Consider the following 13,204-nt stretch of genomic DNA (forward strand, 5'->3'; position numbering starts at 1 on the left):
CAGGGCGGGGTGACGCCGGGGACCTTTCTCTTCCTGCTGCCTCTGCGCTTGGCGGGGTCCAAGGAGTAAGTGAACATTTTCACTCCAGCTCAGACTGGTAACAGCCAGAGTGCTCAATAAATGTGATCTTGGTACTTAAAAAAAACAACAAACACCTCTGCTCAACTTCTCTGCCCACGGGTTTTCATACCCGCATACCAGGGGCCATGCTGCGGAGAGACAAGGCCTAAAGTGGTTACACCAGGCGGTAACCGCCCTGGAGAATGGCAGGCCCTGGGATGGAGGGGAGCCTCAGGGTGCCCACGGTGGGCCCTGTCCGGTCCGAATTCGTCCTGTAGCGGGAAGCCGGGCGGAATCCAGACCCATCACAGATCCTGCAGACACTGCGCACCCAGCCCTGGTGTGTCCTTGTGAGAAAGGACGATAGGACCAGTGCAGCTAGTGCAGTAGTGCGTTTGATTCTCCAAGTTCATAGGAGACAACCCCCATCAAACACCCTCTGTGGAATGACTAGGCTTTACTCATAAGTGGCAATCACTCATGAATAAACTTATCTGGCTATAAATGGAATCTTAGGTTTCACTTCAAGCATCCAACTGGTTTTAGTATAGGACCTATACTATAGGCCAAACACAGAGATCTGAAATTATTTGTTTTCTTCTATTCCAATGGCTCAAGCTCTTAGCATAAGCAAGCACTGAGTAGGCCAGCAACCCGGAGTGAAGGCATGGCTGGCACCCAGGTGAAGCCTCGGTCGAGTAGGAAGGAATTGGCAATCCAGGAGGAAAGCCATCCTTGGTTGGACCCAGTGCGACTGGAAGCAGCATCTAAAGTAAATAAACCCCCCAGATGACACGCTCCACCCCTCAGTGCAGCCACAGGACAGAGAGTGAATTCAATCCAAATGGTTATTTATTCTAAAACTGGAAGCTACTGTGCCTACAGAGTTGCCAGAATGTTGTAATGAGAACAGGGGGGGAAAAAGTTACAGATGTAAACAATGACACAGTTACATTTGTTTAAAAATGGTAAAACCCTTTTTTACTGGCCACTTCCAAGAATGCTTTACAGGTTGTGCAGAACATTTACAGGCGCCATGTGCTGTTTTTCTCACAAGCGTTTCCATCTACAACTACAACAGAGGTCTGATAAAACACTAAAATCTTATAAGGAAAACAGGCTAGGGATCCCTTCTGTTAATCCACATTTGCCCCTTAACATTTTTTTTTTTTTTAATAATAAAAGGACAGAAACAAAACCCAGACATCTAGTGTTGCTGTGAGTGCTCAGATTAAACCAACAAGGACGTGGCAGTTTCACTTTCCACCCACCTAGAAAAACAGCTTTTTTTATTGTTGTTGTAAAGGTGACTCTCTAGTGTCAAAATTTAACAGCAAGTACCTCCCCTAATCCTCCCTCCCCCCCAGAAACCCAAAGGGGCGGAGTTTGTCCCCTGGCCCTGAGGGCCCAGCATCCACACATGTCACAGACCACAAAAGGATGCTCTTTGCTGGAGGGCTAGATATTTAAAAGGGGTGGCAGTTTCTGCCTCAGATTTCATTTTCTATTATAACATGATCTTGCCCTAAGAGAATTTCTTTGGGCTCCAGTTTTCACCTCCTTGGCCTGATACTATGAGCAAAGCTTCTCAAAACCCCCTTAATAATAAAAAGTTAGTGGGTTACAGAAAAGTTCATGCAATCACTTCACCCACTGCCACACACAAATCCATTCGACGGCACCACAAAAAAGCAGTGTCCAGAGAAGACATCGTGAGCAAGCAGTTACTTCTACCAGCCCCCATTCCAGCCCAGGGGTCAGGGGGTCTGTGGACAGAGGGTATCACAGACAGGCAATAGAGCCAGACGAGAGCCTGCAGACCCAGAGAAGGGCTGCATGGTGGTCACAGTGGGAGAGGGTGAGAGGTCCAATCTCGGCACAAAATTTTAAACACAGAACTGCTCAGGTGAGGAAATGGAGGTGAAGCTTTTTCTAGTAACACTACCTAGGATCTTGCCTCACCAGGAAGCGCTGCAACATGTGGTATTTGCTGAAAAAGCTCTTGGCGGACTCCATGCTGAGCTGCTGAGCGGGAAGATGGATTAAAACGGAAGCTACATCTGAAAGAGTATCCCATAGCCCACCATATCCCTGAACCCGGGCCCTGAAGCTGTCAGGAACTGGGGGGGTGTAGGTAAAGTTGCAAAGACCATCCCAACTGAAGTCTCTTGGCTAGAGACATCTCTGGGGACACGCAGGTAAAGCACCCCAGAAGGAATCTTGTTTCAGGAAGTCAACAAGGGGCGCCCTTTCATGCACACATTACACACACTCACTCCCCCCGACCTGCGGCAGCCCCGCTGAGCTGCCTCCCACCCGCCACCCTCCCCTGTCTAGTCACTGTCTACCTGTGTATCAAAAAGACCAGCGGGCTGTGCCCTCCATACTGTATAAAATAGTTGCTATTCTCAGCACCTGGGCCTGGCAGCCCACACCACAGGACTCACTATATACATATCCGGCTGCCATGAAAAGAATCCTGCTTCATTTCTGTGTGAGCGGAAACCCTGAGAAACGTTCCTTCTCTTGCACTTTAAGAGGACAGATACTCTAACAGAGATGATTTCAGAGACTTCATGCCTAGCTCAACCTTGGAAGACAGGACAGACTGACGATCACCATCTTCAGGCTGCGGCCTGCAACCTCATCCTCCCCCAAGACTTGATGGGAATTCATTAATGGGTACAGAGAGGGGGCAAGCTATTCTGCTGTGTGAACAAGCACAGCCCCTGCCTCCTTAGCCTGGGGGTCCTATATAATACACCCATCAAGGGGTGGTCTCCAGGCCGCAGCCAAACAGCACGAAGGCACAGGGAAGTGGAGCCAATGCCACTCTGGCCTCCCAGCCCACCAGACCAGATGTCCCAGGAGGGAAAGGTTGGTAAAGAAAATACAAACGGTTAGTTGGTGCAAGTGATTGATAAGAGCCAATCGTTTATTTCACTGCCCCAGTCACAAGCTCTCCCTCTGTCCCACTCCTGCCTGCTACGGAGAGTGCCCTCACGTGCTCGCTCCCCCTCGTCCACACGCCTCCTCACTCTCCCTGGCATGGCTGTGTCAAAGGGTGACATTTCAGTCCTTTTCCTGTCCGACTGCAGGGTATAGGACAGGCAGCCCTAAGTGCTGCTTTCTGAGCACATGTTTTTTGATTACAAATATCTAACTAGGTTTGAAATGTTTTATAGAATAAGACAATATTCTTTTCAACAAACTTTAAAAAAAATGTACAGTTTTGTTGTCTGTTTCCACCTCCCCCCTCCCCCACCCTTGCTTGCGCACCCTCCCTCCCACCACCCCTCCCCGGCAGCTCAGCCCCACCCCGACAGCCCCTGTTTTCCTTGGTTGTGTTTTGGGGGATGGCTGGCACCCCCAGAGATTCAGCTTCATGGCTGACAGGTGACAAGGGCAGAGGCTTCACCGATACCCTTGGTAACCGTAGTAGTTCCTGTAGTATCGGTCTCTGTCCTGGGGGTGGTGGTAGTAGTAATTCTGCCACTAGAAGAGAGGGGAACCCCGTCACCTGAGGCCACAGCTGGCTGAGGACCGAGAGGCGTGACACCCAGCCCTCTGGCCCTGCCCCCCTTCACCCTCTCTATCCCCAGAAGATACTCACATCCCGATTGTACTGTCTGTAATAGTCTCTGTATCTGTTGTACTCATAATCTCGGCTATAGAATCGATCATAATCTCCCCGGTATCGGTCGTAGAAATTACGGTAACCCTGAGAAAGGAGAAAGAGGAGTGAAGACTTATGGGTTTCCGGTATCCCGATCCACTGCCATCCCCGTCTTAAATGAAACACACCTCAGCTGGATTTGGTAACAAACTTAATCTTCCCAGGTTAATTCTTCCAGAGGAACACATTACATGGGCACAAGCTCAGCCCTGAGAAAACAGCCCAAACCACTCTGCTCCCCCAAGCCAATAGGATGCTAGCACGGCCCAGAGGAGGAGCAGGAGAGCTGCACTCACCCCTCTGTTTCCAGACTGCCCCCAGTACTGCTGCCCGTAGGCCCGGTTGTCGTAGCCTCGGCGCTGCCCGCCCACTGGAAGAGAAATGGGAGAGCGCGCTCAGACAGCTGGCGTGGGGTCCTGGCTCCAGGGCTGAGTGGAAATCAAAAAGTTGGAGCCCAAGGCAATTCTGGGAGAATAGGAGGCCTGCTTTTGTCAGGCTCACGCAAGGTTAATTACAGCACTAGCCAGGATCTCTTAGAAAGTCTGAGGGGGAAGGCAGAGGAATAGCGACACAAGAAAACCAAGCCACCTTGCTTTTGAAGCTCCCCAATTCCTGCAGAATACTTCAGATGGCAAAAAAATACTCGGCAGAGTTAGGAACATCAGTAAATACTGCCATTCACAGAACCACTGACTTTCAATCCTGGGAGGGATCTCAGGGGTGATGTAACCCCGGCCCACCATCTTATACAAACAGAACAAAGTCTAAGTGACCAACTCCTCCAGGGTAGGCACTGTTGGTATTCCCAGTGCCTAGCATGTAACAGGCATGCAAACATTTTGTTGACTTGCAAACACACACACACACACACACACACACACACACACACATTTTTAAAGGGCAGTGAATGCACAGTGGAAGGTTAACTGACAAGCTAGACATTCAAGAGGGATATTAATTCCACTAGTAGCCTAATTTACTTTGTAGCCCCCCGAATTACTGAATAATGCATTCACTTCCTGGTCTATAAGGTTGGGTTGATCCGAGACAGAGCATGAAGAAAACTTAAAGTGAGGATCCAATTTCACTGCACCAATCCTTTAGAGATGAGGCAACAGTGAGGTGGGAAACCTACACATACAAGTGAAAACCAGACTAAGGAGAAGGCCCAAGCACTGCTTTTCACAGAAGCAAATATCTGTGTTGAAAAATAACCACCTTGTACAGAAAGGTTATGGAAAAAGCACAAGAAGCGGGGTTAAAGCACAGGAAGAAATTTGCTCCATAAAGAAGTCACTTCCTTATTCCTGGTTAGTGCCGGGACTTGGTTTCCTTATGGAGCTGCTCAGCACAAAGCACAGACCGGGGCCAGGGGCTGGCTGGCCCCCAGGACTCACCATAGCCTTGGCCTTGGCCTCGGCTTCGGTTCTGCCGGTTGCGCTTGTTTCGATTGTTTCGGCGGTTTGTCCGTTTCTCAGAGGGGGGCAGCAGCTTCCTTGCCTCCTCCTTGTACTTAGTGACAAGAGGCTGCGCTTCCTCCTTCTCCAGCTCCCCGTATGTCACCTCATCCATGTAGTCGCATTTTTCAGGCAAAGAGAAGTTGGCTGTAAGAGTAAGAGAGAAGCTTGTGGGCCTGAAAAGTACATTATAAAAACGATCTCATTATAAAAACTATTTCAGGAGGAATGAGATTTCCTAAGCTCCTACTAAATGCACAAAAGTACCACTGGTACTTTATCTACCGTAGACTTTCCCTAAACTGTAACAGCCACAGGCAAAGGGCTGCTGTAAGTGGTAGATGCACAAGTTCTCAAGTGATCCATAATAAATTAGGAGTCAACTGGGTTAAGGTTTCTTATCAGGACTGAAGCAGGGAGCCAGAGGCTAAAAGTAACTGAGTAAGTTTTGGTGTTGGTTAGATAAGACACTAAGAAATACAAGTTCAGAGGCTGAGTCCCAGTGGGATTCAGTTCAGTGGGGGCTCTCTGAGTTCTTAGATGAATTCAGTTAACCCTCTTGAACTAAATTCCTCCAACTGCCCGTCAGTTAAGGACTGGCATAGTTCATTCTGTCTAGACTCCGACACTCTGCTCTTAGATGTGTAACCAGCTCCTATCCCTGGGTGTTGAAAATCGCACTCTGAAGGAACAGCAGGATGTGGGATCAATCAGGACAGGTAATTCCGCCTTACAGGGACTTTGCTATTAGGCTTTGTATTACATTAAAGATTTCAGGATCCTACCAGAAACCAAAACAAGCGAGACTAATGTGTTAACAGAAATCAAGACAATGATGAGATCGTTCAATCCAACCACTGTATTTTAATTTGAATCATAATACTGCCCCCCCCCCCCAGCTCCCGAATATAAGTGACTAAAGCAGAGCTTCCTTTCGTTCACAATTGCCCTCCATCTAGAATAGTGCGAGGCAAGTAGAGTTTTAACTACCCCGTGGCCAATCACTATTGTATCTTACCCAGAATGACCAAGGCTAGTGCTTCTCCTCTCACTCTGCTCACCCCTTTACCTACAAGCACGCACATCCGTTAATTTACTCGCCAGGCTGACACTTTGGGTGCGGAGGGTCCCTCCCGGGCTGAGAGCCTAGCGAGGTGTGCGCTGACCAAGGACAGTGCCTGCCTTGCACGGCTTCCGCCCACCTTTCATCTCCAGCATGATGGACTCAGGCACATCGTCCCCCTCCACTTCCTTCCTCCACTCCAGCCTCTGCTTCCAGTCCTCCTCGTTCGGGACAACCACCACCACTTTCCGAGAGAACGTCTTAAACAGCAGCAGTTTCCGCCGTTGGCCGGAGTTGTACACGTTACACTACGGACAAGAATAACAATCATCAAATTCAATGAAAACACTTACTGAGCACCCTTTACAAATGAGGCACCAGATTAGGAGCCTTACGCACACAATCTCCTTCGATTCTTTAAACTCCATGTGACAGATATTACTGGGTTTTGCATATCAGGAAAATCCAGACTCATTGAGGCCAAGACTTGTCCAAGGTAATAAACCTATCAGTGGGGAGCCAGGAATCCCTAGGAGCGCTAACGCTCTTTCCCGGCCTCAAGGATGTGCTTCCCACTCTGGGCTCATATGCTCTCAGGTGAAACACTAACAGAAGACCTCTCTGAGTTCAAAAGACATTACAACGATAACACCCAACCTTTTGGGCATAATTAAGTAAACCGATTCTGTTCCTTAACTCATTATCTTTCTACAAATGCACCCCACTTTGACTCTAGGCAATTGTATCAGATTAAATGGATGCCGAAATTTTCATCTTGGGATTTTCTGGAAAATGAGGTTGCTTCTGAATGTCTGAACAATACCTGATCAAGAATGAAGTTCCTCTTTGTCCGGGAAGCGATCTGGACCAGTTTACTAAGGCACTGGGAGGCTTGCTGAACTAAAAGGTCTCGGCTTTTGGGGTCCATTTCTGGCTCCTCAAGCCCCTTCATCTGATGAGTTTGAGAGGAAAGGAAGAGAAACGCAAGAAGTTATACAGCAAGTTAAAGCCCAAGAGTCATAGGTAACTGTCACTTCTTTAAGGCCACCAAAGCTGTCACATCAGTTCATTCCCACTCCTCAGTGCCATGAATGTTGTCCATTTTATGCAGGAGTCACTTATAGTCTTAACCTGAATACATTCCGGATTTTATCATCTTTTAGAAATATGACAACACAGCCAAGAAGAAGAAGAAAGAAAAAAAAGCCCTCCCTTTAACACGTATTGAGAAGAATCTCTTTCTCTATTTGTGTTGTCAGACACTTGAAAGACTAACTACTGGGAGAAGGTTATAGGAGCATCTTTATACCTTCAGTGCGAATACCCAGTTGACTCATCTCTTGCAGCAACTCACCCTCATTTGACTGAGGACAGTCTCAGCTCCCAGGACATTGTATCTTTTCTCAGGGTTTTCTTTTGAGTATTTCAGTGCCCACTGAGTCTTTCCAGATCCGGGCAGTCCCACCATCAGAATCACCTGCAAACAAACAGAACCAGAAATGCCATAAAAAATAAGCAAGGCTCGTGTGTAAAAGCCCACTTTAGTAATACCCTCCCTCCCTTGCCCCAGGTCAGAACTTTGAGAAGAAAAGCCACACCTCCCCACCCCCATGGCTCCACAGCATGAGCACTGAGACCCCTGCACACGTGCTGCACACCTCACACTCCTCCATGGTCTTCGGGGGGACCGCAGTGCGCACGCGCTCCTCCACAGGCACAGCGTGGATGAACACAAACTCCTCCGGTGGCGGGAAGAAGGGCTCCTCCTTCTGACCAAAATTTAACTCTACAACACAATTTTTGCAGAGGACATGGGGTAGGAGTGCCCGGTCTGCCAGGAATTCCTTGTTGATCCGGAATGCCACACCAAGGTCTTCTCCATTCTTGGAAAAGGAAAGTTCTACTTCTTCAGTCTCAAAATTCTACAATGACAAAAGACAGGAGCACTTAGGGTTTGAGGCTGATTGAATCTTACAATTTAATCTTTAAGCGATGCATCAAATACACGCCCTCTGCCCTCTCCCTGCTGGGAATCCACAACTCTCAGGAGCACTTACAGCAAAGCAGCCAATGACATCATTCTCCCCAAAAGTTTGGCCAAATTCCTCAAATTGCCCATTCTCTGCCTTGAGTCCTCGTCCATCAAAACCATAAGAGAATTCATCCTCACCTAGAATAGTGAACAACTTAGTTACCTCCACCCAAACGTCCCATGGAGCAAACAATATGGTACAAACATTAATGATAAAGTTAAAGTGACTTTACCAAGCTGTGGATGGGAAAAATCAACAGACCATCCCACTCGAAGGAGAGAAACCTCTGTGCAGCCTTCTTTCATCGGGAGATTCTGGGTTACCTGGCCAGGTCAGAAAAAAACCTCTCAGATACTATGGCCAACTCAGAAGCAAAGTTTGTTAAAAAACAACAACAAAAGCTATTTATTTATTTAATCTTCACTCAAAGATATGTTTTTATTGTGTTTGGAGAGAGAAACATCAATCAGTCACCTCCCACATATACTCTGACCAGGAGTCAACCCAGGAATGTGCCCTGACTAGAACTCAGACCTACAACACTGTGTACAGGATCACGCTCCAATCAACTGAGCAGCAAGGCCAGAGCAAGACAAGATTTTTATGCAAACTGAAAAGGACAACTATCACACCTTGGCATCAGAATAACAACTGCCAATGCACTTAAACCAAAGCCCTGGGAAGAAACAATTTCTAGATTACTGGAGCTAAGGTTATCATTGAAGCGTGGGGCCTTTCTCTCCACTAATAAAACACTGGTGGGCAGGAGTCCGGTACACAGGAGTTTAATGAGTGAATTAATAAATGAACCATCTAACGAGCTGAACATACTACCTTGGCCTCAAAGCACACTTTCCCCTTTGTCACTCCGTAAGTACTCCTTGCCCCAGACCACAGGGTGGGGAACTTCTCTGAGAAAAGTGGCTGCCCTCCATAGCGGTCTTTGCTCACTTGGAAATGGAGATCAGAGGTATCTGTTAGGAAAGAAGCAATCCGTTAACACGTGAAAGCCACCAAGAGAGCACAAGTATACTCAGTTGCCCAGTTGTCAAGAATGGATACAATGTGCTAAATCTCTTAAAAACTGCAGGCCATGAGATGTCAATCTCCAGAATCACTTCTGATTGGTTAAAACCCCAGCCTGTCTGCCTCATACATACACGTGTCCAGGTTCACAAGAGTGTCATCTTCCTCCTCCTCTTTTGCCTCTTCTTCAGGGGGCGGTGGAGACTTGGAGCTACACACATAAGGGAAGAGCAAACACAATGTAACCAAAGCCCTCCGCTCGGAGGGCGTCTGCAGGGCATGGTGTCTGTTTTAAACTCTAAGCGAATATAATCCCAGCAGACAGCTTCTTTCAGTAAATGAGAAAAGGGCAACAGGAGCTTGCAGAGTAGATTTGAGCTAAAACTTACGCCTATAAAAACCTATTCCATTTTTAATCCACCCCTCTTTCCAACTCTCCAGTCAACACCAGGTACACCAAAATCAGAGCAGACACTCCCTTCAACGAAAGGGACTGTTTCCCTCACCGGCTGTGGTAAGCCTCCTCTCGGAATTCATAGTAAGCTCGGCCATGTTCATCCTTCTCATCCCGCTGTCTCTTTACCCCCCGCCGCTCACCATCTGAGCCTGCTGGTTTTGACTTTTCACTATCTTGGTCATCTCCTACAAAAAGGAGGGAAAGAAAATCAGCAGTTTTCATATTGGAGTGTAGCATAAGCTCAGAACCTACAGAAACTAAAAGGGGGGGTCTGAGTATCTGTCTCATCAGAATAGCCAAATGAATCCCACTGCATCCACAGAACGTTGCATTCCCAAAGATCATCTTCCTACATTGGCTGAAATTGTACTTATTTTTTAAAGTATACTATGGGCTAATTACAGTCAAGCAATAGACATAAATTGGACAATTTGTGCATTCTAAATTTATCTGCTTAAATCAGGTCAAACTTGCAGCTTTCCCTAACAATATGACATTAAAAAACAAAACAAAAACACTTCATTGCTTAATTTAATTTTGATTCTTAATGGTCAGATTCAGATGTAAGCTAGACACAAACCATATTTCCCAGCACTTTTCCACAGCTTCACGATAGGGAGCCTCAATTGAGAAAAACCAGGAGTTTTCCTCTCCAGCTTTAAAATGCACAGCCACCCACGGATTTACTTCCATAGCAAGTGGGGACAGGTGCATGGCACCGAGCTGCATTTTTATCATGCATTTTTCCTGGAAGTTGTGAAAGCTAAACCATTCATTCACAAGAGGCACATGTTTTAATACTGCATCTTTACTGCACGTGATTTGGGGGCAGAAAGGTGCTATCAGATATTTAGCAACATTCTCTGCTAGAGGAAATAAAACCCAGAAGAGTTTTTCCTTAAGCCTCTATAGTTTTCAATACAAAGGTTTTTAAATAATCATTAAGGCAGTCTCTTATTCTTTAAGCTTTTTTATTTTATTTCCCCCCATCACCATATATTCCCTCTGTGCCCTCTTCTACCTCTTCCTCAACCTTTTTTTATCTGCTATTTGGGGTACACACTATGTCAAAGGTTATGTAATGGGATTGTTGTTCCAGGACGTAGGCAAACAATCTTCAAGTTGCACGTGATTATTGTAGAATGGGTTCCAATGGACACCATGATACTAAGTAGCAGCCTAAACAATGTATTAAGAACGAAGGCGGCAAGCCACTTCACAGAACTCTCGTTTTCCTCCTTATTCTGACACATAGTTACGGGCCAGCTTAACCATCCAATTACTTCAAAGGAAGGCAGGTGACTAACTCCCTGGGGCAGCTAAACACGTTCCCTTCCCCAAGGTTACTGGATGGGCCCACCAGCACCTCCGGCGTTTCAATGCAGTTAATGGGGGGACTGAAATCTAAGAGGCTAAGCGTGCACCAAATTTACAGACCTGCCCGCCCACCAACTAAGCGGGAAGATTACATTTTAATCATGATACAGGCAAGGCAAAAGCCCTGGCCGGCTAACTGACTTATTCTAAATGCGCTAGATAAGACTTCTCTTCACTAGTTAACTATTAAACTCGACCCCGTCACGCCACAGGCTGTGCCCCGCCGCCGCTAGCGCAGGAGCAAGGTGAGATCGCCAGATTCCGGGCGGCTCAGGCTCTCCCCCTGGGCGTCTGAGGATCGAACTCGGACGAATTTAGTTACTGCTTCCTATTTCTATGGCGAAAAAGTCAACAGCCAGCCCAGAGGCCAAAGGCTCCCACAGGCGGCCTGGCTGGCGCTGGGACTGCCAATGCCCCCGCGCACTCCCGGTTTAGGGAAAGGTAACCGGCCCCGTGGGGGCTGCTCCACAGGTAGCTCCCAAGCCGTTCGCATGCACCACCGCTCACTTCCATCCGCCAACGATCCGAGCCAGGCAGGGGCCCCCCTCCTGCAGAGTGGGGCCACCCGAGGCGGCCAAACCTCCCGGAAAGGTGCGGAGAGAATACACGCCACCTCCCCCGGGGGATCCCACCAAATGGCGAAGGGAATCCTGCACTTCGGGCAAGCGAGAACAAGGGATCGGACCCCGGGGTGCGGGACTGGTGCTGGGGACGAGGGCGCACCCGGCAGGCGGGAGCCGGGCTCCGCTGCCGGCACCTCACCCTGTTCCTCTGCGGCCTTGTCACCAGGCGCTTCGGATCCCGGCGCCTCGTCCCCGCTCCGCTCCTCCGGCTCGTCTTCTTCCCCTTTGCCGGTGCCCTGCTCTTCGCCACCATTGACGCCACCTGACTCGGCCATGGCCTCCTCAGCCGGCTTCTCGGAAGCATCGGGCTCGGGCTCGGGCCCGGGCTCAGGTTCGGGCTGGGCCTCGGGCTCAGGCTCAGGCTCGGCCTCGGCCTCGGCCGCGGCCGCGGCCTCCACGGCTGCCTCCTCCGGGGGCTCTGGCGGCGGCTGCGAGGCCTGGTCCGAGGCCTGGGCGGGAGGTGGCTCTTCGTCCTCGTCCTCAAGCAGCGCCTCCTCGTCCTCCTCCTCCTCTTCGTCCTCCTCGTCGTCCCCGCCCGGGCCGCCGCCCGACGCGGCCACAGGCCGAGGCTCCGCCTTGCAGGCCCCGCCGGGCACGGCCCCGCCACCACCGGCCTCGTCCTCGAGCATCTCGGCGTCCAGCGCCTCCTGCAGCCGCTGCGCCAGATCCACCTTGAGGCCGCGCGAGTCCAGGCCCCGCCGCTGCAGCTCCGACCGCAGCTCGGTCACTTTCAGCCGCTTCACCTCCATTGCCGCCGCCGCCTCCTCCGCCTCCCGCTGCCTCCTCCCCTGCGAACCGACGACCGAGCACGACCGCGCAGGCGCCGCCGCCGCCCGCCTCCGCTTCACGCGCCAGCACTGAGCCCGCGCGGGCGAGCGCACGCACGGACGCACGCAGGCGGCGAGGGCCGCGCGCAGCCTCTACGGCGGTTCTCCTCTCGGCTCCCCTCCCCTCCGCGGCCCCGGGAGCCCAAAACAACGCAGCGGGGAAATGTCTCCCTTCCTGCAGCCGCTTCCCTCTGTTCCCAGCCGCGGGCGGGCGCGCGCCGAGGACGACGGACTTCCCTCCCTTCGCCTCCCGCCCCCTCTCGCGGGCCGGCCAATCGCCGCCGGCGTTTCACTGCGCAGCCGCGCCGGCGCTGGAGACGGGAGAGACTGGCTGCCGCTCAAGTGCCTCGTTGCATGGAGGCGAGTGCGCGCCCTTTCCGTACTTCCAGCCGGGAACAGCGCTGCCGCCCGGACCTCCCCTCCCGCACGCCCCTCCCACCCCGCCACCACCTTCACTCGGTCTGACTTCCGATCACGCTTTCCTCTTGGGCTTGCTCACTAGTCTCTTTTTCTGTCTAAGCGTGCAGCAGCTTCTTAGGAGTTAAAAAAAAAAAGAAGAGAAGTTGTTGCAACGTGAAAGCCTCCTAAAAATCGTCTTTCTGGCC

At 50.2% G+C, this 13,204-nt stretch overlaps 1 protein-coding gene across 1 annotated transcript; it reads right to left on the minus strand.

Annotated features, from left to right (window-relative positions):
* Positions 1-894: 894 nt before the first annotated feature.
* Positions 895-12,836, minus strand: HNRNPUL2 (heterogeneous nuclear ribonucleoprotein U like 2). Its single transcript, XM_084896037.1, has 14 exons — positions 11,912-12,836; positions 9,822-9,957; positions 9,450-9,526; positions 9,124-9,263; positions 8,522-8,612; positions 8,314-8,426; positions 7,915-8,178; positions 7,611-7,733; positions 7,080-7,208; positions 6,396-6,564; positions 5,134-5,340; positions 4,033-4,106; positions 3,674-3,781; positions 895-3,555 (listed from the first exon to the last, which is right to left on the minus strand). Exons 1-14 carry the CDS (start codon positions 12,519-12,521, stop codon positions 3,475-3,477), a joined length of 2,322 nt encoding a protein of 773 aa, XP_084752163.1. The 5' UTR covers positions 12,522-12,836; the 3' UTR covers positions 895-3,474.
* Between the last annotated feature and the right edge of the window lie 368 nt (positions 12,837-13,204).

The sequence above is a fragment of the Pipistrellus hanaki genome (genome assembly GCF_964339955.1).
Source record: "Pipistrellus hanaki genome assembly, chromosome: 9".
In the NCBI taxonomy this organism is placed as follows: domain Eukaryota; kingdom Metazoa; phylum Chordata; class Mammalia; order Chiroptera; family Vespertilionidae; genus Pipistrellus; species Pipistrellus hanaki.